At 36.1% G+C, this 27,614-nt stretch overlaps 1 protein-coding gene across 1 annotated transcript in view; it reads right to left on the reverse strand.

Moving 5' to 3' along the window:
- The window catches only part of LOC149568148 (anthranilate synthase beta subunit 2, chloroplastic-like), a 144,811-nt gene that overhangs the window by 85,067 nt on the left and 32,130 nt on the right, over window positions 1-27,614 (reverse strand). The window contains exons 3-6 of the mRNA XM_089821144.1: window positions 2,861-2,931; window positions 2,444-2,481; window positions 2,172-2,282; window positions 1,678-1,777 (exon numbers count right to left, since the gene is read on the reverse strand). Coding sequence (XP_089677270.1) covers window positions 1,678-1,777; window positions 2,172-2,282; window positions 2,444-2,481; window positions 2,861-2,931 — 320 coding nt within the window. The remainder of the gene's footprint in view (window positions 1-1,677; window positions 1,778-2,171; window positions 2,283-2,443; window positions 2,482-2,860; window positions 2,932-27,614) is intronic.

Here is a 27,614-nt window from a genome sequence, read left to right on the forward strand (position 1 = left end):
TCCAGAGGTCCGCAAGAGGTGTTCCACGGGCACCTGTCCAAAGGTCGACGGGAGGTGTCCCGCGGGCACCTATCCGGAGGTCAACGGGAGGTGTCCAGCGGGCACCTGTCCGAAGGTCCGAGGGAGGTGTTCCACGGGCACCTGTTCGGAGGTCGACAAGAGGTGTTCCACGGGCACCTGTCCGGAGGTCCGCGGGAGGTGTTCCACGGGCACCTGTCCTGAGGTCGACGGGAGGTGTTTAGCGGGCACCTGTTCGAAGGTCCGCGGGAGGTGTTCCGCGAGCACCTGTCCGGAGGTCGACGGGAGGTGTTCCACGGGCACCTGTCCGGAGGTCGACAGGAGGTGTTTCGACACCTGTTGTAGTCACTTTGATAATGTATTTTGTTTGTTAATTTGTTTTAGATATTTTGTAAGTGTCGTCCAGAGACGACTTTTCTTTTTGGGGGGGATGGTGTCAGCCGACTGGATGGTCCCAGCGGTGTTTCTGTAGCCGACGGAATGACTGTCGTCAATGTTTTGTACTTTGTAGCCGACAGGTAAATAGTTTGTAGCGGATGTAATGTTGTGGCCGACAGAACCCTTCGGGAAGGTTCAACGGTAGTATTTATATCCTGTCTGGGATCATTGTAAATCATATTCAATCATCTACTATTACGGATATTATGAAGTATAATGTATGTCTGGCATGTGCAAATATAATTCTGCTATTTTGTTCCATTGTCTGTATGCGTTGATTTCTTTACCAGTACGGTAAACAACGGCAACCCCTATACAACCCTAACACTTTTCCCCATCTTTGTGTGTGTAGGTGACAAACAAATCTATGGAGCAAAACGCGTATTTGGGAGTGAATCTAACACATTCCCTATTTTTCATCCTTACGAACAACAACATGGTGCCCAAAATGTCCCTACCAAACACTAGCATCCAAGGTTGAGGCTTTGACTACTTCAAGAAGAAAGGTACACCAATGATATTGAAGCCACAAGTTTGAAATCCAAGGCCTCTATATAGCCTATATTTCCATTTGAAATAACTGATAAGCAAAGATTTTTTCTAGTTTAGCTTTGTTCATGAAATAGACTTTTGTTGTCTATCGTACAAATTTGTAGAGTTCGGTTTTGGTATAAATCCTCTAGTAAATTTGATGATGTTCAATCACAAAAGATTGTTTATTTTTCCTTCATATTCATCCTTAGCATCAATACCCCAATGAGCTAATGCTATGCAATCCTTTTCACATCTATTCCACCATAAGAAAAGAGCATACTTGAAGATGGTTGATGATGATGACCAAGAAAGTGGTAGCTTTGTCGTTCTTGTGGCTTGCAAGTGATAGCATGTTTAAAACTCAAGGATGAAGTATCAGAGTAGGAACCCACCAATCAAGAGAGTAGAGTCGGTGAGGGCTATCCCAAGTACTTTTTCCTATTGAAAATATCCAAGATTTCCTACTTAATATATGCATAAGGCATTTTTCATTCAATGAAGAAAGGGATACCATTGGAAGAATCTAAGTTGGCTTAACGATATAGCTTTAAGGACATTGAAATGGTAAGATACATTAATGCATTTCTTGGTTTTGCATGGTTTCCAAAGTTAGATGTTTCTTTCCTTGTAGGCAGAAATGCAAATTTAGATACCAAATGAAATAGCAATCTTAAAAATGACTCTTACTTGGAAAGTCCTGCAAGGATGCCATCTTCTCCTTTCTCATCATAATAGATCAAAGATTTTTTTCCATGCATAACTCCATAGGGAGAACGCACAATATTTCCTGCAAAATAAATACAGCAATCTTTATATACTAGCATAGACTAAGTGTAACCATCTAATCTTAAATTCATGTCACCACATTCTCAAAGGCAAGGAGTGTTGGATTCTTATGAAGAGCATTATTTAAAGATTAAGCTATTTTTAGCCACTACTTCAAAGATGACAACACATACATGGGGTTGAATAAAGCATATAACTGTTACATAAAATATGCATTTTTAAAATCCTCAAGGCACAAGACAGAGGATGGTTTAATTCCAAAATATGATCAACATCATTCTTGAAAGCAATTCATATACTATTATATTCCGTAAGGCATGAAACATGAACTGCCCACAAGTGATATCTACATATAAAGTAGGGAAGACATCTCCATATGTACGACTAATGCTTACCTCCAAATGCCTCTCCAATGCACTGGAGACCCATGCAAACTCCAAACAAAGGTATTGTAGGCCCAAGTTCAACAACAATTTGTAATGAAATACCTGAATCCTGTGGTGTACCTGCAATACATATTCTCTGCTAAGCTTAAGAGTACAATTTTTAATTATTAACACACATATGGGTCTAAATGCAGTTATCATTTCGGTAAGACAAACTTTCTTATTCCTTCAAAGATTGTGCAGAATAGGTGCCTGATCAAGTGAGTTTTGATCATACTAACCAGGTCCAGGCGAAATGAGAATTCCTTTTGGATTTTTCCTGTCAAAATGGTAATAGAGATATGTCATAGGCCACATTAATATTATACGACCAGCACACACTTGATCACACAATAGCTAATATTGTATTAGAAGCTTCACTCTCAACAATTCTATTTGCATACTTTTCTTTCATTTTTTGAAATCTATATATTTGTCAAGATGACTTCCTAGTTTAGTATATTTTGTCCGAACATATCATTATTTCCTGCTGCTATTTGCTTCATTGGTGAAGTACTGCATTAACCCCAATTTATTTCTTTCTAGCTGTTCTTCTCTATTTCAGTAATCAATGTCACAAAAATCTACATGGTAATAAAGAAGCAGATACACCTTCTATTATAAAATTCAAATAAATACACGTTTTGAAAATCCCATACTCTTTTACTTCTTCCAGTGTCAACTCATCATTCCGATAGACATCGAATCTAGCACCAAGGTCTCCAAGGTACTGAAAATTGACAAAAGTATACACTGTCAAAGAGGTTTTTCCAATGCATTCAAAGGCAGTAAAACATAAAATGCATATGAACTAGGATTAAACATTGAACACTGTAGATTATATTTCTATTTTAAAAGATGATACAGATGAAATCAATCAAACAAATAGAAAAAATATGGGCCTAGCAAATAGAAGTTTACTACTCACATGATAGAAATTTCAAAGCATTGTGCACTTGTCTACGCTGCACCAAATCCAATTCAAAATAAACACAACAGAAATATGTATCATATATGGAAAACAAATTTATTAGGAACACTTATACACAAAGACTGTTATTCCAACTAATTCCAAATAAAAAGTTGGGAAATATTGGAGATAAGTCAGAAACTTATCAGGAAAATATTGGGAGCTTAAAAAATTGCTTTTAATTAGAAATGCATTTTTTTTCTGCAGAAGTCAATAAGGAAATGCATCTAATGAGTCAGTCAATGAGTAAACAAACCAAACAAGCTGATCTAGATATATATAAATGCAAATAGGTAACAAAATCGCATCATCATGTAGAATGCTGATAGCTGGTAGCCATAGTCTAATAGTCTGAACTCTGTAGCAAACTCAAAATAGAAAATTGTCTTTGTAAAACTATAAGCAAATACAAGTACAATATCAAAAAAAAAAAGTGTTGCCCCTTTTTTGGGTCGTTGCTGTGTATATGCACTTGCACACAATAAGTTTCTCACTTATTACGATAAAATATCAAATTATCGCCAATATTTTGCCAGTTTCCCTGCAATATTTGGGAATTTTTCTGCAATATTTGTGCTAGAAAGTTACGTAACTTCTCGCATCGCAGATCTTCTCACAATAATTGAACTTATCGTAGAGATATCTGCGGAAATTTAATCTATTATTAATATAGTACAAAACACGATCACTATAGATTTTTGCCACAAGACAAGCTTTAGGCTCATAATATAGGAGTCTCGACTAGAAGGCTTTGCCCTATTTGTAATGGATGAAAATGTATGGAAGAGTCTAAATTTACATATTATGATAATGGATTTTGAACTAACAACAAACTGCAATGGCTATGCCCTAATTTAAACACTAGTAGATCTCAGTTAACCTAAGTAAGTCGGTACCAATGTAACATTAGCTGATTATTTCTTTTGAATTTCAATACAAGTAGAAAATCCATCCCATAATGGCATTCAATGATCCAGATTACAGTGTCTTACAACGAAGGATTTTGAGTTTGATCGGAGTCAGAAGGAAGCAGCAACTCTCTATATTAAATATACAGGATGTGTAAGGGATACAAAACAGATAAAAATCATTAGAAGTATGTTTGTATGACCTACTACATGCCTAAAAGATACTTAACGTCAACTAGAAGCACCCTTGGCACATAAAGAAACGTGTCTAGAGACATAAAACCAAATCAAGAATCTTGAACCCTACATCAGTAATACTGAATTACCTCATCCCAATGTATCCACATATCAAGGGGCCTTCAACAGCTCATGGGATTGAAAGAGATTGAGATGATATCAGAAAGATCGATTCATGCTTGTTAAATTTAGAACCAAAAAAACATAATATATAAAATAGATATCTTAATAAACACAAAGAACAGATAGACAAAAGGATTTATCCTGAGAAAATCCTCCACTTGAGGGTGAAAAACCCAGCCACACTAAAAAGAAATCTTTTATTGAATAATAAGAGAGTCTAGAACAAAGCTTGAACCCTCTTTAGTCTGCACACTCAAAAAATAATAACCAATACTCTCTTTACAATAAATTGAATTTGCAACAGGAAGACCTATGCTCATGAAGAAAACTACATAAAATATCAATAATAAACAACACTCCCTCTATCTCCAGCATACAAAAACTAATCACAGAATAATGAACCATTCTGAATAATTTTGAAGTCTTGATATTATTCTAGAGCAACATCTAGCACAAAAATGATCTCAGACTAAGTCTCTTCAACAACAGAATGATAAACTCTCCACCTATAGAAGAACGACACCACTATGTCTTTCGTTGCCCAAGAATACATCATATGAAGGACAAAAAATCCAGAGCTACAAAGAGATGCTGTCGTTACAAATTGGTGATGCTACATTAGATTTGACTAACTCACCAGCCATGTACATAGGTGACTGTCCAAAATACCAACCATTATGCATGCAAGAGGTCTTATATTTGTTGTGCCTCTTCATGTAGGTGACCAATCAGAAAGGAAAACTCTTGCCTTACCAAAAGCATCGAAATGAAGACTTCCAGCCAATGAACAAATGAAGTGTTACATGCCAAATTTTGACCCAATTTAAAATGTTCATATAGCCGTTGAGGTTTCACGTGAAGTTAGTTGACAGTTGAGATTTATTATAATCATGTGAAATTATAAGATGGTTAATTGCTATAATTTCATATGAAGATGACATGCTAGTAAATCGTTATGATGCTATTATATTTTTATCTTGAAATCTTAGAAAATTGGTAATTCATCATGGGAAGTGGGATGGTGGTTTGCCATTATGGTGGTTTATGAATAATAATTTGTTATGGTAAATTGTTATTATATTGAGGAATATAATATAATCGTGGAGAATTCCCTTGCAGGAGCACGTCAAAGGGGGGAAACATTGCCAGAAAGGCATTGGGCATGGAGGGGCACCACCATCACTAAGACAATAGGTACAAGCCTTGAACTACCAAGGTTAAGGATAACGACTAGGCAAGCAAGAGTGTACGTTGGACGACCATGAGCTAACTTGTTAAATTACATATCATTTAATAGTAAAAGAGATTACTAAGCATGAATTGGGAATTGAGTGAGTTTGTACCTTTGTAATTGTGTTGTTGGTTGGAGCCTTCTAATGTATAATCATGTCGACATCATGATACCTACATATCTATACATGTACATACATAAACCAACTTTATATATATAAGGACGTATATGCATACTTGATATTTAGTGTATACGTAAGAAATATATGGTAAGGGTTTACACATGTACACGTATATGCATACATATATATATATATAGGTATCTATAGATACCATGATGCTATATACTAAGACATTATTATTTCTTTCACCTTAGCGGTGGTCTAATATTATTTCATGCGAGACAACCTTTCATATTCTATTTTTATTTTCCATCGGGCCTTATAAATTGAGATGGCCATTTTAAATTATTTATGCCGATAACTTCTTGTTGGTATTGTAACTCCTCCACCACCACCTTCTTGTTCTTTCTTTTAACCAAGCATGGATGGCTTATTTAGTTAGAGACTCTTGCTGCCATGGAGAGATATACCTCAACCTACTCCCTATTGCGAACCATTAAAATTGATCCTTGCTTTGGTTATGTGTGATATCCGATCACAGCCCTATGATAACAATTTGTATTCTCTTTGAATGGAGTGGAAATCTTCTCTCACATTGGAGAGTATCGAGGCATATTCGTTTCATGCCATGGTTTGATCACTGCCCAAACACCTATATCTTAGCCGAGCTTGATCCACGATATGGTTCAACACCTGACAACTTCTTTTATGGCTTCCATGGTATAACCATTTATTTGTTTGTTCATGATTTTATCGGGTCTCAATTTCTGCCGCCTCTCCATATTTATCGTCATCGATCATGAGCTGGATTGCTATCTATAAGATCATTTGTGGACATGTATGGCTATCCTGAATACTTTTCGCTTCTGTTGGTGGTTATTTTACATGCAGCAGTCATATGCATTTAGATTGGTATTGATACTCTAAGTTATCTATCCTTGTGGTATTGGCATTTAATTTCTATCTCTATAAAATCTGTTTGTTGTGTATGATCTTCATGATCCCTCTTCAAATGTTTAATATTGGAAAGGATTATAAACTTTCATCTATAATGTCGTAGAGCAAATTTGAGCATTAATGAGATATCAGTACCTTATAAACAATAATTCAAATTCTTCTATGAAATCACCCAAGAATTCATCCACAAGACCAGCATGGTCAAGATGAAGGGTGAAAATGAAAATACTCCTGCATAATAAAGTAAACATAAATCAGAAACAAATAATCACATGTAAATATTTGAGTCAGCTCATGATAACCCATTGTTTATATCTTGTTGTCTAGTCAAGTGGTGGAATTAAGTACCGGGATGCTTAGTGGTTGGTTAAGTTGATTCATGTCTTTTTCCGAGTAGGGAGGCCCTTTCTCGTTAGAGCTTGCGTGGGGATAAGTTATGGTCTGAGGTTGGAAGGTTAAGCCCCTGACAATGTTTCCCCTCTCCACAAGATGTCAAGATGTTCATCAGACAAGGATAAATTGAGCGTTCAAACATTTATTGGTAACAAATATTTTTCTTTTATGATGCTTATTCAAGTGGAAGCTAAGATGGATTCATTTATATCATCGTTTCAATTATTTCCTTAAATAAAAGCAACTCTTCTTGTCAATGTAATTGGCAACCAATTAGATCGGTTGATCTTCCTACTAAACAAGGAATATATCTATATGCAAGAGATAGGTTTATCTCATGAATTGTTATTTCAATCTTTCATTTATTTGAATATTGAATATGAGTGTATTTTCTAATTGAATGTCATTGTCATAATTAGCAATGGAAAGATACAATGATACTTGATCCCCTAATTGATACAGTGGTATTTTATGCCCTAAATGGTATAGTCGTATTTGATGTTAATTGTCATTTGTTCCTAAGTGGTATTTATGGACTAACCTAGGTTTTGTAGAAGCATCCCTAGAATGATTTCAATATCGAATTCTATAGTATGTAGATTTTAATTTCCTTAGTAAATTCATTGATGGTGTCTTCAATTGTTAGTTATGAGATTTCCGTTTAACTGATTGTAACCTTTAATCTCATTCACATGAACATAATTGATATAACTTTCTTCCTACGAAAATGAAGTAATAACTGTATTTCTTTTACATGTTAGTTGTTAGTTAAGACCTGGAAAAAGTAGATGTTACATGAAGCATCAATGTTGATGAAGTTTACAATTTTTGATAGACAAAATCATCACAGGTATAGTTTATATCTCCCGAAGCTTCCAATCTTCAACACTCCCTCTTAGCAAAGGAGATACCTTTTCTAGATTATCATGTTATGGAGTCTATCAACATGATTGTCACAATGGCTACACCCATTGTGAAGGAAAACAAAACCTTATCACGGAGTCTCTCAACATTATAGCATCGTGGAGTCATCAACACGATATTCACCATGGCTACTCCCATATGCGAAATAAACACAAACTCACATCAAAGAGTCACTCAACATGATGTTGCCAAGAAGTCTCTCAACATGATATCGACTATGGCTACTCCCATGAGTGGAAAGAGCAACAAGTGCTTCCAATTGGTGCTCTATTCTACAGTAAAGAGTGTAAACATAAATTGAGGATGAGCGAGAAGAGGAGCAGGGGAGGATTTTCAAATTTTGAGTTGTGTAAGGGTGAGAGTGGCGATGAGGAGGATGATCTTGGTGGTCTTGGGGAGGTGTGTTTGTAGCTAGTGCTTTATTCTACCCCTGACTTACTGCTTTTGGATGTTTCAGAAAGGGTCTATAAAAATGGGGTCCTTTTGGCCTCTATGGTTCCCTGTAGCTTGCCTATTGATTATCTGGCCTGCTTGGGGTGCATGGTGCCTCAATTAGACGCTTGGTCTACTATTTTGGGGGTTTTCTTTGGACATGTGCTCTTTTTAACGAATCCCCCTTCTCTCTGGTTGTGTGCACATTTTGAGGAAGGGTTTGTTTAGATCCATTTGGGGGTTTCTTTCCATGGTTGGGTCTTGTGTTTGGAGGTGGATGTGCACAAAGTTGTGTCTGCTTTCATCAATGTTGAGGGAAAAACAAGCTTGCTTGGCTTGTTTGTGTTGCTTGTAGGATGTTGTCTACAACCCTATTGTTGGCAACCCATGTTTGGCATCTCTTGTTGTGCATTTGGTTGCAGCTTACAACTCTTGGAATCTTTTCGTGACTATTGGTGTCAATAGTGCCCACACCTCGGGCTTCTCTTCCTCCAACTTCTCTTGGCATCACTCCCTCGATGTCTTTCTGCAGAGGTCTTACACAAGACTATCCTTTTTCTTTGATTTAGACAATGGTTACTCTTGCTCTAGTGGCCTTTTGTTTGCCCTCTCTCTGTGGGGGTAGATTTTGGTTAAGGTTTGCTACTAATTTGGGTGCTTCTTCCAACCCTTTGGTTAAGGTTCTTGTGTTGCTCTCCTGGTGGTGGGTTTGGTGCTTTTGCAATATCAAACTTTGACCTGTTGTGGAAAATATATCTTACTTATCAATTGATGAGCTTAAGGGGCTTTCTAATGAATGGTTGATAAGGTAGTACACTTGGTGAAAGTTTTCCAAATGGGGTTGCAAGTAGAGTGGGTTTAACCATGCAAGAAACTTGTGTGCTCAAGCTAGACTATTAGGATGGGTGGCCTCCCAGAAGTCCCAGTGCTTCACCTCTATGAGCATCACCTAGATCCAATGAGTGCTAAGTGTTTCATTTATTCTAATAAGAGATGGGCTTGTGTGAGACACTACTCATGAAACATGGGTCAATGAGTTTGACTCAAAAATTACACAATTAAATCCTGATAGGTAGCAATATCACCATTGACTTGCTATGGAAATATCTCCTACTTATTAATTAATAAGCTCAAGGGGCTTTCTAATGAATGGTTCATAAGGAAAAACACTTGGTGAAGGTTTTGCAAATGGGGTGGCAAGCAAAGTGGGTTTAACTCTATGTAGTTAAGCACATTAGAGATGGAGTAGTACTGAGATGGGTGACCTCCCAGGAAGTCTCAGTGCTTCACCTCTAGGCATCACCTCGATCCAAGTGTTAAGTGTTCCATTATTCTCATGAGAGATGGGTTTGTGTCGCCCACTACTCATGAAAGAGATGGGTTCATGTGACCTGCTACTCATGAAACATGCATCAATGAGTTTGACTCAAAAATTATATAGTTAAATCCTGATAGCAATATCACAATTTGACTTGTTGTGGAAAGTATCTCCTTCTACTGAATGGTTCATAAGGCAAAACACTTGATGAAGATTTTGAAAAATGGGGTTGCAAGCAAAGTGGGTTTAACCATGGAGGAAACTTCGTAGTTAAGCGCGCTCGAGCTGAAGTAGTATTAAGATGGGTGACCTCCTGGGAAGTCTCAATGCTTCACCTCTGTGCACATCACCTAGATCCAATGAGTGCTAAGTGTTCCATATATTCTCATGAGAGATAGGTTTGTGTGAACCACTACTCATGAAACATGGGTCAATGAGTTTGACTCAAAAATTACACAGTTAAATCTTGATAGCAATATCACAATTTGACTTCTTGTGGAAAATATCTATTACTTATCAATTGGCAAGCTTAAGAGACTTTCTAATGAATGGTTCATAAGGCACAACACTTGGTGAAGGTTTTGCAAATGGGGTTGCAAGCAACATGGAGGAAACTCTATAGTTAACACACTTGAGCTGGAGTAATACTGGGATGGGTGACCTCCCAAGAGGTCCCGATGCTTCACCTCTATGCGCATCACCTAGATCCAATGAGTGCTGAGTGTTCCATTTATTCTCATGAGAGATATGTTCCTATGAACCACTACTCATGAAACATGGGTCAATGAGTTTGACTCAAAAATTACACAGTTAAATCCTCATGGAAATATCACAATTTGATTTATTGTGGAAAATATCTCCTACTTATCAATTGTTGAGCATATGGGGCTCTCTAATGAATGGTTCATAAGGCACAACACTTGGTGAAGGTTTTGTGAATGAGGTTGCAAGCAGAGTAGGTTTAACCATGGAAGAAACTCTGTAGTTAAGCGCACTCAAGTTGGAGTACTACTGGGATGGGTGACCTTCCGAGAAGTCTCGTTGCTTCACCTCTATGAGCATCACCTAGATCCAATGAGTGCTAAGTGCTCCATATATTCTCATGAGAGATGGGTTTGTGTAAACCACTACTCGTTAAACATAGGTCAATAAGTTTGACTCAAAAATTACACAGTTAAATCCTTATAGCAATATCACAATTTGACTTGCTATGAAAAATATCTCCTACTTATCAATTGATGAGCTCAAGGGGCTTTCTAATGAATAGTTCATGAGGCACAACACTTGGTGAAGGTTTTGCAGATGGGGTTACAAGCAGAGTGGGTATAACCATGGAGGAAACTTTGTAGTTAAGCATGCTCGAGTTGGAGTAGTACTGGGATGGGAGACCACCAAAGAAGACTCAGTGCTTCACCTATGTGCACATCACCCAGATCCAATGAGTGCTAAGTGTTCCATTTATTCTCATGAGAGATAGGTTCGTATGAACCACTATTCATGAAAGATGGGTCAATGAGTTTGACTCAAAAATTACACAGTTAAGTCTTGATGGCAATATCACAATTTGACTTGCTATGGAAAATATCTCCTACTTATCAATTGATGAGCATAAGGGACTTCCCAGTGAATGGTTCATAAGGCGCAACACTTGGTGAAGGCTTTGCAAATGGGGTTGCAAGCAAAGTGGGCTTAACCATGGAGAAAACTTCGTAGTTAACTGCGCTCAAGCTGGAGTAGTACTGAGATGGATAACCTCCCGGGAAGTCCCAGTGCTTCACCTTTGTGTGCATCACCTAGATCCAATAAGTGCTAAGTGTTCCATTTATTCTCATGAGAGATGAGTTTGTGTGAACCACTACTCAAGAAACATGGTTCAGTGAGTTTGTGTAACAAACAGTTTTTCCAGGTCTTAACTAACAACTAACATGTCAAAGAAATACAGTTATTATTTCATTTTCAAAGGAAGACAGTTATATTAGTTATGTTCATGTGAATGAGATTAACAGTTACAATTACTTAAAAAGAAAATTCATAACTAACATCTGAAAACACCATCAATGAGTTTACTATGGAAATTAAAATCTACATACCATGGAATTCGAACCGAAAATCAATCTAGGGATGCTTTTGCAATACCCAGACTAGTCCACAAATATCACTTAGGATCAATTGACGATTACCATCAAATACCACTATATCATTTAGGGCATCACATACCACTATACCAATTAGGCCATCAATTATTATTGAATCATTTAAGGCATTAGATACCACTGTATCATTTACGGCTTCAGATACCACTGTATCAATTACCATTGGATCATTTAGGGCATCAAATACCATTGTATCATTTAGGGCATCAGATACCACTATATCATTTAGGGCTTCAAATACCACTGTATTAATTACTATTGGATTATTTAGGACATCAAATACCACTGTATTAATTACTATTGGATTATTTAGGACATCAGATACCACTGTATCATTTGGGGCATCAATACTACTATATCATTCCTTTCCTTCCAAGTTCTTAACTGTGGCAATAACATAAGATCAGAAGATATGCTCATAATCATTATTTTTATAAATGAAAGACTAAAATAACAATCCATCAGATAATTCTATTTCTCACAAATAACTATATTCCACGTACAATTAGAAGATCAACCGATCTAACTGGTTGCCAACTATATTAATAATAAGAGTTGCTTTCATTTAAAGGAATAACTGTATCAATGGTACAACTCAATTAATCTTACCTTCTACTTGAATATACATCATAAAAGTAAAAATACCTCTTACCAATAAACGTTTGAATGCATAGCTTATATTTATCTGATGCACATCCGACATCTTGGGGAGGGAAAAAATTGTCAGGGGCTTAACCACACAACCTCGGACCATAACTTATCCCCACACTATCTCTAATGAGAAAGGCCCTCCCTACCCGAAACAGACATGGAACACCTTGTCAGCCACTGAGCATCCTATAATCACACCACTCGACTTGACAGCAAGAGAATACAATAAATATGACCATGCATGAGTTATTAAATGATTCCTTTTAAAAAACAAACATTGTTATATCACATCTGATTCTATTTCATGTTATTGCAGATTCCTCTCTCACCTCTTCACCCTTTTCCTTGGCTATATTGTCGGGTGAGTCCCAGGTGTTTGAATCTCAGAGCAACCAACTCTTTCTGTTGATTCTCAACTATTTCATGATTAATATATGTTACAACTTATCACAATCTGTGATTTGATGAATGTGTTCTTTAAGACTTGCAGAAAATATCATTTGAATTTTAATCTCCAATGACATAATAAATCATGATTTCATAACATGGTTACCTGGCATTTATTTGTCATAAACAACTCTAACTTAGAGAAGGTCTAACCTATGATATCAAGCAAGATATTTTGCATCATGATATAAGTTGTAGCTTACTACTATGTAATTCGGATTTGCTGTAACAAATGAATAAGAAAATCATATTGCAATGTTTGGATTTTGGATCTCCACATAACCTGGAATGATCTGAAAAGGAAAGGGGTCTTGCTAGACGTCCAACAACCTGCCTCACTTTCGACTATGAAGATCTCGAACACTAATCCCAGTATGAAAATAGCTCACGATTTGGGCAGAATAATAGTATAAAGAAATCATGGAAAGGAATAATGCAATGATTACAATTTGATAACAGCAGAGTTATCAGTGCTATGAAATATGTGGTCGGTAATATGGAAGAAGACCGATGATGAACATAGAAGTCGGATGTTATATCAAGGAAGTCAGGTGCTTGGAAAATATAGAAGTCGGATGCTTGGAAAATAATAATGTCTCCAGACCTCTCTCTCGACTTCTTAAAAACAAAAGGTAATGTGTCTCCTTGGCTTCCAAGAAGCCGTAACATAAAAGAAGTATCTTGGCTCTTGGACGCCAAATAAACGTGCCAAGTGTTCAATTGGTTTTCAAGCAAGAAAGAGAATAAAATGATGGAAGAAGATTTGAAGGTTATAAATTGAAAAATATTATGGTTTATATCTATCTATGTACACGTAGATATATTGGTGAGGTGGCATTATTTTATTATAAAGAAAATGATATTATGGTGTCACTTTATTTTATATCTGTGTACGTATATAGGTATATATTATAATAATATGGTGAAAAATCATTCAAAATCCTTTGAGGTACGCATTATATTTTAATTAAGATAATTAATGTTTTAAATGTTTATTGAATAGCTCGAGCGGTTCCACCGATTGTATCCTGATGTTCAAGTCACTAGGTCCTCAAACATGGTGATTCACGATTCATATCCATTTGCCCAATGATGGTGATGCTCCTATGCCCAATTATTTTCTGACAATGATTCCACCTTTTCAATGTGCTTCCTACAAGGAAACTCGCCGTAGTTAAATCATATTATCATAACAAGTTATTTAATCATAAATAATCATAATGGCTAACCGCCTTTTCAATTCTATGAATTCGTGATTATAATCAACTAGCATGTTACCTTCACATGAAATTATAACGACTAACCATCGTACCATTTTATAGGATTATAGCAAATTTAACTGTCAACTGACTTCATGTGAACCTCAACGGCTATATGAACATTTTAAATTAGGTCAAAAATTGGGATGTAATAATTTGACTCAAAAATTACACAGTTAAATCTTGATAGCAATATCATAATTTGACTTGCTGTGGAAAATATATTCTACTTAGCAATTGATGAGCTTAAGGGACTTTCTAATGATTGGTTCATAAGGCACAACACTTGGTGAAGGTTTTGTAAATGGGGTTGCAAGTAGCATGGAGGAAACTTCGTAGTTAAGCATGCTCGAGCTAGAGTAGTACTGGAATGGGTGATCTCTCAGGAAGTCTCGCTGCTTCACCTTTGTGCGCATCACCTAGATCCAATGAGTGCTAAGTGTTCCATTTATTCTCGTGAGAGATGGGTTCATGTTAATAGCTACTCATGAAACATGGGTCAATGAATTTGACTCAAAAATTACACAGTTAAATCCTAATAGCAATATCACAATTTGACTTCTTGTGGAAAATATCTCCTGCTTATCAATTGATGAGCATAAGGGACTTTCTAATGAATGGATTATATGGCACAACACTTGGTGAAAGTTTTGCAAATGGGTTTGCAAGCGGTGTGGACTTAACCATGGAGGAAACTCCATAGTTAAGCACACTTGAGTTGGACTAGTACTGGGATGGGTGACCTCTCGGGAAGTCCTAGTACTTCACTTTTATGAGCATCAACTAGATCCAATGGGTGCTAAGTGTTCTATTTATTCTCATGAGAGATGGGTTCATGTAAACCACTAGTCATGAAACATGGGTCAATGAGTTTGACTCAAAAATTACACAGCTAAATCCTAACAGCAATATCACAATTTGACTTTTTGTGGAAAAAAATATCTCCTACTTATCAATCAGTGCTTTCTATCAAACTCTTCTTTCACAATTCCTATAGAGGTGGAGCAGTCTCCTATTAAGGTGGAGATGTTTTTCGTGAAAGAGTCTCCTTTTGATGGATCTCGTATTAAGATCGAGATTTTTTTGGGTTCCCTATAATGATTATGTTGTTGGTTAGTGGTATAACAGCTTATGGTTTTCGTTGTTAGCTTGTGTTGTTGCTCTTATCAAGGTGGACCCCTTTACTATTGAGGTGAAAAGGGAGGTTGTAGCTACTCAGGCTGACAACCAGGGTGTTTCTTTCTCCTCCCTTCTCCTTTCAAGATGGACCCTTTTTCTATTGAGGTGGAAAGGGAGATTGCAGCAAGTTGAAAGATCTATGACAATGTTGGTCAGGGCTAGTGGTTTAGTCATTTCTAGACCTTCATTTTTCAACTCAAAATGATGGGTAGGCTATTTGCTACCTGAGTTTGCTTTGGTTTTATGGGGACGAAAGTGTCTCTATTTCAGTATCTTTTCTTCATGTGATCAAGTGATTGGTAGTAGTTTTAAAGGGCTCGCTCTATTCCTTTGTTTTTGTTTTTGGTTAAAGTTTGCAGATTTTGTGGGAGCTTGTCCCAAGATGGTCTTTAACAATATTGACAATGGTTGGTGGTCTAGTCGTATCCGGACATTTGTTTTTAACATAGGTAGATCTAGGGTATTTTGTTATCTTGTTTTTGTCACTAGTTGATGTTAATGTGTTGCTAATGGTGTCTAGTGTCATCCCTTCGGACTTGTTCTCTGATTGTACCACGGGCCAACACCCTCTTGCTGCCACTTTTTTCAAAAATAAGTGCTTTCACCTCAAATTTCTCTATCTTAGAGAAAAATGCAATACAAGTGCTTTCACCTCAAATTTCTCGATCTTATAGAAAAATGCAATACAAGGGCTTTACCTCAAATATCTCCCTCTCATAGAAAAATGTTGTACAAGGGCTTTCACCTCAAATCTCTCCATCTTAGAAAAAATACATTATTAGCAAGTAGCAAGTCACTGAAGCTGAAGTTGAGGCTCTCGCAAGAGCATCATTCTCCACAATAACAAGCTTATCTTGAAAATATGAAAACTTCACTCTAGAAAGTGGTTTGGTGAGAATGTTAGTTATCTGCTCATCAGAACAAATGTACTTGAGTTGAATTGCTTTCCTTTGAACCATATCTCTTAAGTAATGATATTTAATCTCCGCATATTTGGTTCTATCATGAAATACTGGATTAACCAAAAGCTTCACACAACTTTGATTATCACAATGAATAACAGTTGGTTTCAAAGTCTACCCAAATAGTGTTGCAAGAAGCTTTCAGAGCCACACTGCTTCTCAAGCTGCAATGTATTCAACTTCTATTGTACTTTGAGCCACACATTATTGTTTCCTGTTGCACCAAGAAATCATAGCTGAAAGAAAAAACAGAGGTGTTCTTCCTATCAGACACACATCTAGCCCAATCAGAATCAAAAAGCCTTGCAATTTGAGATCTTCACCAGAAGTATATTTCAGACTATATCCCATTGTACCATGCAAATACCTCAATATATGCCTTGCTGCAACAAAATGGATTTGTCTAGGTTCACCCATGAACTAAGATAGTTAACAGCATAACAAATATCAGATCCAGTATAGACTAGATACATCAATGATCCAATCAATTGCTTGTACATGTTGGGATCTACTAAATTTAATCTAGTTGTACATTCATGTAACTTTTTCAAATTTGTTTCCATAGGTGTTGACAGTGACTTGCAATTCAGCATACCAAATCTCTTCACAATGTCTACAAAGTATTTCCCTTGACTCAAAACAATCTCATTGAGCCTTTGCCACACTTCTAGCCTTAGAAAGTAATGCAAAAGACCAATATCCGTTATTTCAAACTCAAAAGATAACTATTTCTTACATTTGATAATGAGATTATCACCCGAGTAAGAAATAAATCATCAACATAATCAACTAAGATTAAAGCTTTATCATCAATAACCTTGAAGTAAAGATTTGGATCTGCATCATATCCCAAGCTCAAAAAGTATGGATTCATCCTCTCATACCATGCATGTGAGGCTTGCTCAAGGCTATACAAGGCCTTTTTCAATCTTCATGCATGAGATTCCTTCTCATGAATCATAAAACCATCTACCTGTTTAATAAACACCTCTTCTTCAACTACACCATTAAGAATGCAGTTGTTACATCTATTTGATGTAGTTTCTAGCCTCTTAACTGCTGCAATAACAATGATATTTCTAATAGAAGTATATCAAGCTATAGAAGCAACTGTCTCCTCATTTATACCTTCCTTTTAAGAGAAACCTCTTGCCACAGATCTTTCTCTATACTTTTCAATACTCCCATCAACTGCATGCTTAATTTTGAACACCCACTTAGAACATACAACTGATTTTTCTTTAGGCCTAGGAACATCCCAAACATCATTTTTATGATAGATTGATAATCTTCAATTATAGCATCTCTCCATACTTCCTGATTTGGTGCCTCCTCAAAACTTGAAGGTTCGGATTCAATAACGTGTCTCATTAATGCACCATTACCTGAAAACTTATGTGGTCTATCACTTTCTCTAAAAGTGCCATGAGGAGCTGCATACTTTTCAACCTCTTTCATTGTAAGTCTATCCCACAAAGGTCTCTTTATGTCTAATGAAACATTACTTGGTCCATTGGTTGGGTCTATGGGATCAACTGGATCAATAGGTTCTTCCCATTTACTAGACTCTCTTTGAATCTTAAAAGGAGAATGAGGAGCAGCAATGTCCATATCTTGAGATGTCTCTTGTTCTTCTCTATCTCCAAGGAAGATCACTTTGATCTTTTGAAAGCTACTTCTTCCTCATATAATACATCTCTATTGATTTCAATTTGTTTCCATCCTAGAATGTAATTTTATAGGCCTTATAAGACTCACTATAACCAACAAATATTCTTTTCTTGCCTAAAGGTTCTAGCTTAGACTTTTTATCTTAGGCACATAAACGTAAACAGGACACCAAAAATTCTGAAATGACTAACTTCTGGTTTGATACATGTGAATGTCTCTTCAAGGAGGATATTTTTGTAAATTTGATGTTGATTTCGATTTTGACATAAACAGTTGTCCTGCAAGTTTCTGCCCAAAGAAAAGTTTGCAAATTTTGATCATGAATTATAACTTTCTTTGCCTCGATAACAGATTTGTTCTTTCTTTCTACAACTCCATTTGGTGGCAGGTTATACGAAACACAAAACTCCCTCTTAATCCTTGCTTCAATACAGAAATTTTGAAAGACACTAGAAGTGTTCCCCCCATTATCTGATCTTAAAACTTTGATCCTTTTTTCAGAGATGTTCTCAACTTGAGCTTTGAACTCTTTAAATCTAGAAAGCATTTCATCAAACTCCTTAGATTTCAAGAGTAAACCCGGTCTGACGTAAAAAATCATCAATAAAAATCACACAGTACCTAAAACCACTCAAAGATGCAACAAACATTGGTCCAATAAATCAGAATGAATCAGATCTAAAATCCCTTTAGCTCTACTTTCCACTATTGTGAAAAGGGCCTTTAACATCTTGCCTAAAGCACAACTTTTGCAAATACCATCATGCTCTTGATTAAGCTTTATAAGGCCAACAACCATCTTTTCCATGGGAGAAAGAGTTCTGAAATTTAAATGAGCAAATATTCTATGCCACAACTCACTTGTGCAACCATATATCATGTAATAAAGCTTGAATAGGACGAGTAGAAAGTCTATATAGACTCTCTTGACAAACACCAATTTCATGAGCTGACTTAAAGTGTAATGTCCCCGGTTGGGACTTTAAAAAATAAACATCAATATTCCAGACTCTCAAACTGTTATGATGTCTCTACTTCGTTAACACACCAATTTTCCCTACTTTCTTCTAGTCCTTAATTCTGTATAGGGAACTTAGGACTTGCTTTTATCCTAAGATAATTTCTCAATGCTCTGTACAAATCCTCTATTTAATTATATATAATATTATTGTAATTTCTTTATCTGAATATGATAGTCTGATTGAATGGAACTTGTACAGGAACCAATAAATGCTATATTGGTAAGTAGGTGTATTGATCAAGTTGTTATTCTTAATATCTTCTAGCTTCTTTGTAAATGCTCTAATTTTGAACAGATTTCCCCTCTATCAAATGTATCTCATTTTAAATGACAATGTTCTGTAATAGTTGTCAAATTATACTTAAGTGCTATGATATTACAAACTCTTGATAGTTGTGCCCTGTCTTGGAACTTTTTATTAATATAATTTTTTGTATTTGATAGCTGACCCTATGTTCATAAACTATGTCAGGCTGTCAGCTCTCTAAAGGCTCCCACCAATATTCATACAATGATTTTGGTTTTTGTGTAGTTCACTGAATGTTGACTGGCTGTTTCAATTATATTTCTTTATCCTTTATGTTGGATGCTATTGACTGCTGACTAGATATTACAAATGTTGAATGTATATTATCACTGTATCAAATGTGTTTTGGTGATTGGATCTATTTGATGCATGTAACATCTATAATAGCCATGTTGTGAATTGAAGACATTATTCTTGGTTATAAGGATTATTGATTCTATCACCAAATGTCTTGGATATGACAACTTCAACCTAAACTCTTTCTTTTCCATAAGAATTCATTTGTATCTCCTCTTCGTAGCTTCCTCTACTCTTTATCCTTCTTTACACTACAGATGCACTTGTATCTGCCTTTCTGAATATTTGGTAGTACAACTAGCAACTATTATTGGGATCAATATATCCTGTTAATTCTTTTGTAGCCTTAGTTGATGATTTTATACATTCCCCATTTGTCAAAAATACCAGCTAAATATATTAGTTGTTGATAAGTAGGAGATAATTTCCACTTCAAGTCAAATTGTGATATTGCTATTAGGATTTAACTGTGTGATTTTGAGTCAAACTCATTGACCTATGTTTCATGAGTAGTGATTCAACATGAATCCATCTCTCATGAGAATAAATGGAACACTTAGCACTCATTGGATCTAGGTGATGCTCACAGGGGTGAAGCACTAGGACTTCCCAGGAGGTCACCCATCCCAGTACTACTCCAGCCTGAGTGCGCTTAACTACGGAGTTTCCTCCATGGTTAAACACAAAGCTCGCAACCCCATTTTCCATCTCTCATGAGAATAAATGGAACACTTAGCACTCATTGGATCTAGGTGATGCTCACAGGGGTGAAGCACCAGGTTGCAAGCTTTGTGTTCAACCATGGAGGAAACTCCGTAGTTAAGTGCGCTCAGGCAGGAGTAGTACTGGGATGGGTGACCTCCCGGGAAGTCCCGATGCTTCACCTCTGCGAGCATCACCTAGATCCAATGACTGCTAAGTGTTCCATTTATTCTCATGAGAGATGGATTCATGTTGAATCACTACTCATGAAACATAGGTCAATGAGTTTGACTCAAAATCACACAATTAAATTCTAATAGCAATATCACAATATTAGTTGTTGCAGATAAAGAACCTATTTTTGTTTCTTTTCACAAACTTGAATCATACACAGAGAAATGAATACTTAACGTTGTATCACTTTACAGTTCTTTCTATTGGAATAGACTTCTCTTTTACTCCCCTCTGTGTGTAGTTTTACCAATTAGATTTATATGTTACCAGTATCGCAGACATGAATATATGTTTGTGCTGATTCCAATCAACACACTGTCTCGCCTTGTTCCTTCACTATTTGTACTGAGTGAATTTTTACTCTTTGTGGACTGGACTAATTATCAATTGTATTCCCTAATCACCGAGCTCCTACTCTTGTGAATGGATATGTCGAAGTATCTCCAAAATGTCAAATCTTTGTATGATCACAGATGTAATCTTTTACTTGATAACATTTATGACCTCCGTAGTTTACCAAATCATTGTAATATATATGTTTGGCATAATGAAAGGATTGCCTACCTAGAGGCAACGTCTCCTACTAAGATTAATTTTCTGCCCTTTTAATGTTTATAAATTAGTGATAATCACCGTCACCATCTTCGATAAAATTTACCACTATATTTTATAATATCAATATCAATATTATTGTTTAGTTGTAATTATTATTAATAATTCCCTTAATATTAATTCATATAATTTCTCTGATATTATATATTATTTATATTAATAATTAATTATATATTACTCTGTATAATATTACTTATAATATATACTTTAGTCATTATAATAATAATTTAGAATTTTAGATAATTATTTTTATAATGTATTATCATTAATTTAATTAGTGTACTCTATATATATATATATATATATATATATATATATTCTCATTATTGAATTGTTTAATCTTAGTTTAATTCTTCTTATCATTAAATTTCATTCCAGAAAGGGGACATTACATAATGCTAGTGTTTTTCTTCCATGCAAGCACCTTACCTTCAGCAAATGCAATTTGATATCCTTTGTCATCCAACTCTGAAAAGAAATCAGATTTCTCTTGATTCCTGGAACAAACAAGACATCACTCAAATGAAGACGGATGCCTGAATCTAGATGAAACGAAGTAGTTACAGAACCTTTCACCGAATAACAAGTATCATCACCAATAATAACTTGCAAAAGAGTATCGTTTTCTACCAAGTTAGAAAGATGCTCGCAATATCCTGCAATATGACATGAAGCACCACTATCAATCAACCAAGTATTACTATCAGTTGGAACATTGCTTGAAAGAGCTGAGATAAATAAAAATACCTTTGAATTATCACTAGATTCTTTATGAGACAAAGCATCATCAACATTTGCACCAGCAGCTTGATATTTTGGTCTTTTTTAACAATCTTTGGCCAAGTGACCACACTTGACACAACTAAAACATTGAATTCTAGAGAGATCCTTCTTCTTCTTCGGTTCAGGAGTTGAATCTGAATTTATATCTCTACTATATATGAAATTTCATTAACTGCCTTTCCTTTTAGACATTTGAGCAGCAAGGACATGATCTTCTTCATGATGAGATTTCCGTCCATTTCCTCTTGCTTCTAATTTGCATTCCTCTTCAATGCAATCAACCTCGCCCCAGACCATATCCTTCAGTTTTGGCCTACCTCTCACCTATGAGGAGTATTTAGTCCTTTTTAGCTTTGTTCTTTTGCTTTCTTGCTTGTTCTTTTCACGAACATCGTTTGTTTCTCCTGCTACTGGTTGTTGCCTAGTACATTCTCCAGTCCCTTGAACCCTTGTGCTCTCTCATTGGATATTAATAAATTCATCTTATCTTATCTCTTCTACAGTTCTACTAATGCCTTGAATAAAAGACTCCCAAGGATGAGGGAGACCATTCATGGCCAACATGACCAAATCTTTATCTTCAATTGAATCTCCAATGGCACTAAACTGATCCTTTAATTCTGTAATCTTCATGTAGCCATTTTTATATGAAGGAGCTGAGGTCTCAAGGCCAGAGCTCTGCTGGTATTGTTGAATTCATACATGCTTTTAAGAGTCTCAAACATTTCTTTAACTGAATTCAACATGGATATAATAGGCACAAGAAGATTCTTTAAAAAATCAATCAATATCTTTCTTGCCATAATGTTATTCTTCCTCTGTTAAATTTTTTCAGTATGGTCAGTTGGCTCTGGCAGACTAGTATCACATAGTTTAGAAGATCATTTTCTTCCAGTGCAATAATCCCTCTAAGTTCCCATGATGTGAAATTGGATGCACCATCCAACCTATCATCAACCCAAACTTCATTCACCACTTTTTGGAACCTAAAAGAATCAGACTAAAGGAGAAGAAAAGAATATTCACTGCTTGAATAATTTTAATTGTAGATCTTTACAAGCTAGCTCTGATAAAATGTTAAGTTTAGAACCAGAATAGCATAATATATAGACAATAGAACACATATCTTAAAAAATACAAAGAATGAATAGACACAAGGATTTATCCTAGGAAAACCCCAAGTACCTCCACTTGAGGGTGAAAAACCCATCCACACCAAAAAGTAATCTTTTATTTAATAATAACAATCTCTCAAAAAATAGCAACCAATACTCTTATCAATAAATTAAATCTGCAACAAGAAGAACTATGCTCATTAAAAATGCTACATACAATATCAATGATAAGCAACACTCCCTCTATCTCCAGCATACAAAAACTAATCACGGAATAATGAACAATACCTAAGTTGCTTGTAATGTCCCCACTTTAGCAGTCGACCAAGTGTGTCCGTTAGCCTAGTTCTACATGGTCCCGAGGGCTAACGAAGTGTTTAAAGGGATCTTAGAGTGTTTTGGCCTAGTCATCTCCAGTTTGGGCCAAAACGGAGTTGATTTACTCAGTTTCAGGCATACTTACTATTTTTAGTAAGTCAGCAGGACACAAGGGAGGCTAGTTTTGGTGATTGAATTTAATACTTCGTGGCAAGAGCTTTCCGACGAGCTATCACTCGTGCTATTCATAGTCCGATAGCTAATATATTTTTATGCCGGAAGTATTATTAAAGTAACAATTAATTTAGTTGTAAAATATTAAAGTGTTACTTTAATATTAAATTTTATGGGAATGTGTGCAAATCAAAAGGGGTGCCTAAGGGAGACATAAGTGATTATTTTAATATGTTTTATATCGCACATCTTTTATCCCACATTGCTCATGTGAATGGAATGGACCCTTGGAGAAAGAATAAAAGGGAGTGTTAGTGGCTTCATTCGACAAGTTGAATATGAGAAGAAAATTGATGTGTGAATTGCAGATCCGTCCTTGGCAATAGAGGACATCTATTCTCTCTTGTGACATTCTAGACGTCATTCTCTTGGGGTTTGGTCTTTGGAATTCATTGCTATCAGCTTCATTAACAGGCAGATTGGGCGCATTTCCAGCTACAAGCAGATTGGGTGTTTGCTCATATCATTCCCGCTTCTTGTCCAATGCGGATGATTTTATTAGGGTCTTGGGCTGATTGAAGACAAATTTTACTGTAGCAGCACTGTAGCACGGCACTATTCATGTTATTGTAGTAGCAAGATGGGAAGTCATTACTGAAATATTATGTTATAATGCTGGAGTAATTAGTGAGTTGAAAAGTCTGCAATGTATGTGATTTTATTAGTTTGAAAAATAATATTATTTCAGCAGTAGTTCAATCTTCAGTTTGCATATTATTATAAATTCCTTCTTGTTCATGTTATGTGATTTCAAATCTATGCAAAGACATAAAAACAAACAAACATTTTACTTCCGGAGCCATAAAGCGGTTTAAACATTTAACAGAGAAATAAAGAGTTGGATGCAAACGGTTTGACAAAATTCCTATCAGTAGTTGTTTAGTTTTTGGGCATTTCTAGGGTGCCCATTACATTGCCAATTTGGGTTCGAGGGCAGATTCGGGTTCATGGGTTCGGGCAAAAAAAAAAATCTCATTTGGGTTCGTGGGTGGGTTCGTGTGTGTGTGTGTGTGTGTACATACATACATTATATATGTATACAAATAAGACAAATGTGCATAATTGCAAAACTAAGTCATTCACAGTATGAATATATGTTGCTTAATCATTGATCAATGCCGAATGTCAACTATAAACATTAAATACTCGCTCATTAATCTATCTCCATGATTGTCAAGAAAATCATACATTGAATTACTAAATTGCAAAATATAGACCAGTTTATCAAATAATAAAGTTTGAAACAAAATGATAAATGACAAGTGTTTAGTAGTTTATCAATGATCATAGTCTCAAATGCCCTTCAAAGGTCAAATGGGTCATCAAAAAATGAGGGATCAATGGCTTCATCCCCAGCTGCAACTATATCTAGATCCTCGTCATTGGAACCCAAACCAGTTCCACTAGTCCCAAATGCTGCTATATCATCCTCCTCCTCCTCCTCAACATGAGAGAGTAGATGAGTGAAATGTTTTTTATTAGGTTCCTTTTAGGGTTACATAAAAAAATATTCTAAAAAACACTCTTTAAAGTTGTTTTATTTCACAGTTTAGACCCTACTACCCTAGGTCCTCCCGGGTTCGCTATGGGTTCACTCCAGCACGGACCCGGGTGAACCCACAGTCCGAAATAAGGACCATACCCAGACCTGCAGCAAACTCAGACCCAAATGTGAGCGGAAGGGGACGAGCCCGGTAACGCAGAACAATACTGAATTACAGCAATGCTGAGGTCTCAATATGATTCTACGGCAACACCCAGCACAAAAATGATCTTAGACTAAGTTGCTTTGACAAAAGAACGATAAACTCTCCACCTACAGAATAACGACACCACTAACTTCGTCTTTCGTTGCCCCAAAATACATCACACATAGAACCAAAAATCCAATCCTACAAAGTGACACTGCCATTACAAAATGCTGATGCTACATTAGATTTGACTAACTCACCAACCACGTACACAAGTGATTGTCCAAATACCAACAGTTATGCATGTAAGAGGTCCGATATATATTGTGAGTCATGACTCTTCATGTAGGTGACTTATCAGAAAGGAAAAACCTTGGCTTGCCAAAAGCCATGCAAAATGAGTCCAACAGCCTCACACACACCTGGCTTTCCAATGACTCTTTGATCATCCTGAGAGTCTCGCAAATATGCAAAGTCTTTATTAAAATGACTGGACTGAAATGAACAAAGACTTCCGACCAGCAAACAAATGAAGCATCAACACTAATGAAGATTACAATTTCTGATAGACACAGCCATTGCAGGTATAGTTGATATCTCCTGCAGCTACCAATCTTTTATAGCTGAAACATTTTTCACTCATGTGATTAAAAAACAAATCAATTATTAACAAGTGGAGAAGTAACCCTAAAAATCAAGCAGCACAGGTGCATCAGTTGTACATCTTGCAAACTTAGGTAGTCAGAAGCATGGGTAAGTGATGTTCAATACTCAGGATCTGTTCATCACTGCAGATCCGTCTTGATAACTGACCCACCAACATAATACATAATTTATTCAATTAGCAGAGATTCTTTCCACAAGCACAGTTCAGCACATTAGAAAGGTTGGTGGTAGTACCAGCTGAAAAGAAAAGTGAGATGTTGCAAGGCCTTCAAGAGTAAAGCAACAATATTTCTTGCTACTTCAGTGAGACATTTGCAAAAAAATTATACCGCTTTCCATTTTAAGGAAACAAAAGGCATGGCCTTGTGACTGACTGGATCTTTGTCCTTCATGAATTTCTGAGGTAAAGATGATGTCAAAATGATGCCTGGGATGTTACAAATTATTTCCATTCATGTGCACTACATTTTCATTTACTCTAGCTTGATTTTATCAGAATCAAGGCATGATTCTCATTTGTCTTTGTTACATATTTTAGCATAGTTCAACTTGATGTTCAATACTGCAAAAAACTTGAGTTCATAAAGTGTCTAAAGAATATCTTGTGCAGTTATAGATTATGTCAGTTTCAGTGCCACACTCTTACTGTTTTTTGTAGAGAACTGAAATTCCAGCCGTAAAGAAAGGAGCCTTTGCCTTTAAATATGTAAATTGGCACAAGGAAGTGGAAAACAATAATAAAAGCCTCGGTATAAAGTATCAAAACAACAATGTAGGTTGAGCAAGGGCAGTTGGAAACAAATGCTGTAAATGTATTCATCAAACTGAACAAGCTGTTGGTCTGTTTTAAGTGTTGTGCCTAGTAAGTAGGTTCTAAACACAAATGTACTAAAGATTGCTTAGGGACGAAATACAAACATTCCCACTTTGAGTGGTGTTATCACATTACCATTTTTCCACCTTAAGTGGGATTCCCACCTTTGATAGACGAATCACACTGTCCCCTTTCCACCTTAGGTGCATAATAAGTTATCACATTATGTATCATTTCATAAGATTACGACATTTGTCATAATCTTATGCCTTCTTATGTCTTGCCTTGGCCTATTTAACCAAGGGATCTCCTATGTACTATCAATTCAATCAATTCAAATTAACTCCAAGGTTACACAAGGACGTGTTTGTCCCTGTACCCCACATCCCCATCCCCTCCACACCTCTGGGATGGAATATACAAACGGGACATCACCCTCCCATCCCCAACTCTTGTAGAAATGTTTGAAACGACAAGAAAAGTCCCCTATGGTTAGGGGATAGTTGGGGGATCTTTCAAGGAACCCAAGCATTTAAAAACATAAAAATTAAAGTTTTGTTTTTTATTTTGTTTGCTTCTATACCTCTATATGAGAATAAAAACAATGTATTCAAATTCTAAATGTATGAGAATCAAACATATTCAATGAAATACACATTAGAAGTTACAATTGTTTCATTTTC

Source organism: Cupressus sempervirens, chromosome 3, assembly GCF_028749045.1.
Source record: "Cupressus sempervirens isolate cs-2001-9-10 chromosome 3, ASM2874904v1, whole genome shotgun sequence".
In the NCBI taxonomy this organism is placed as follows: Eukaryota; Viridiplantae; Streptophyta; class Pinopsida; order Cupressales; family Cupressaceae; genus Cupressus; species Cupressus sempervirens.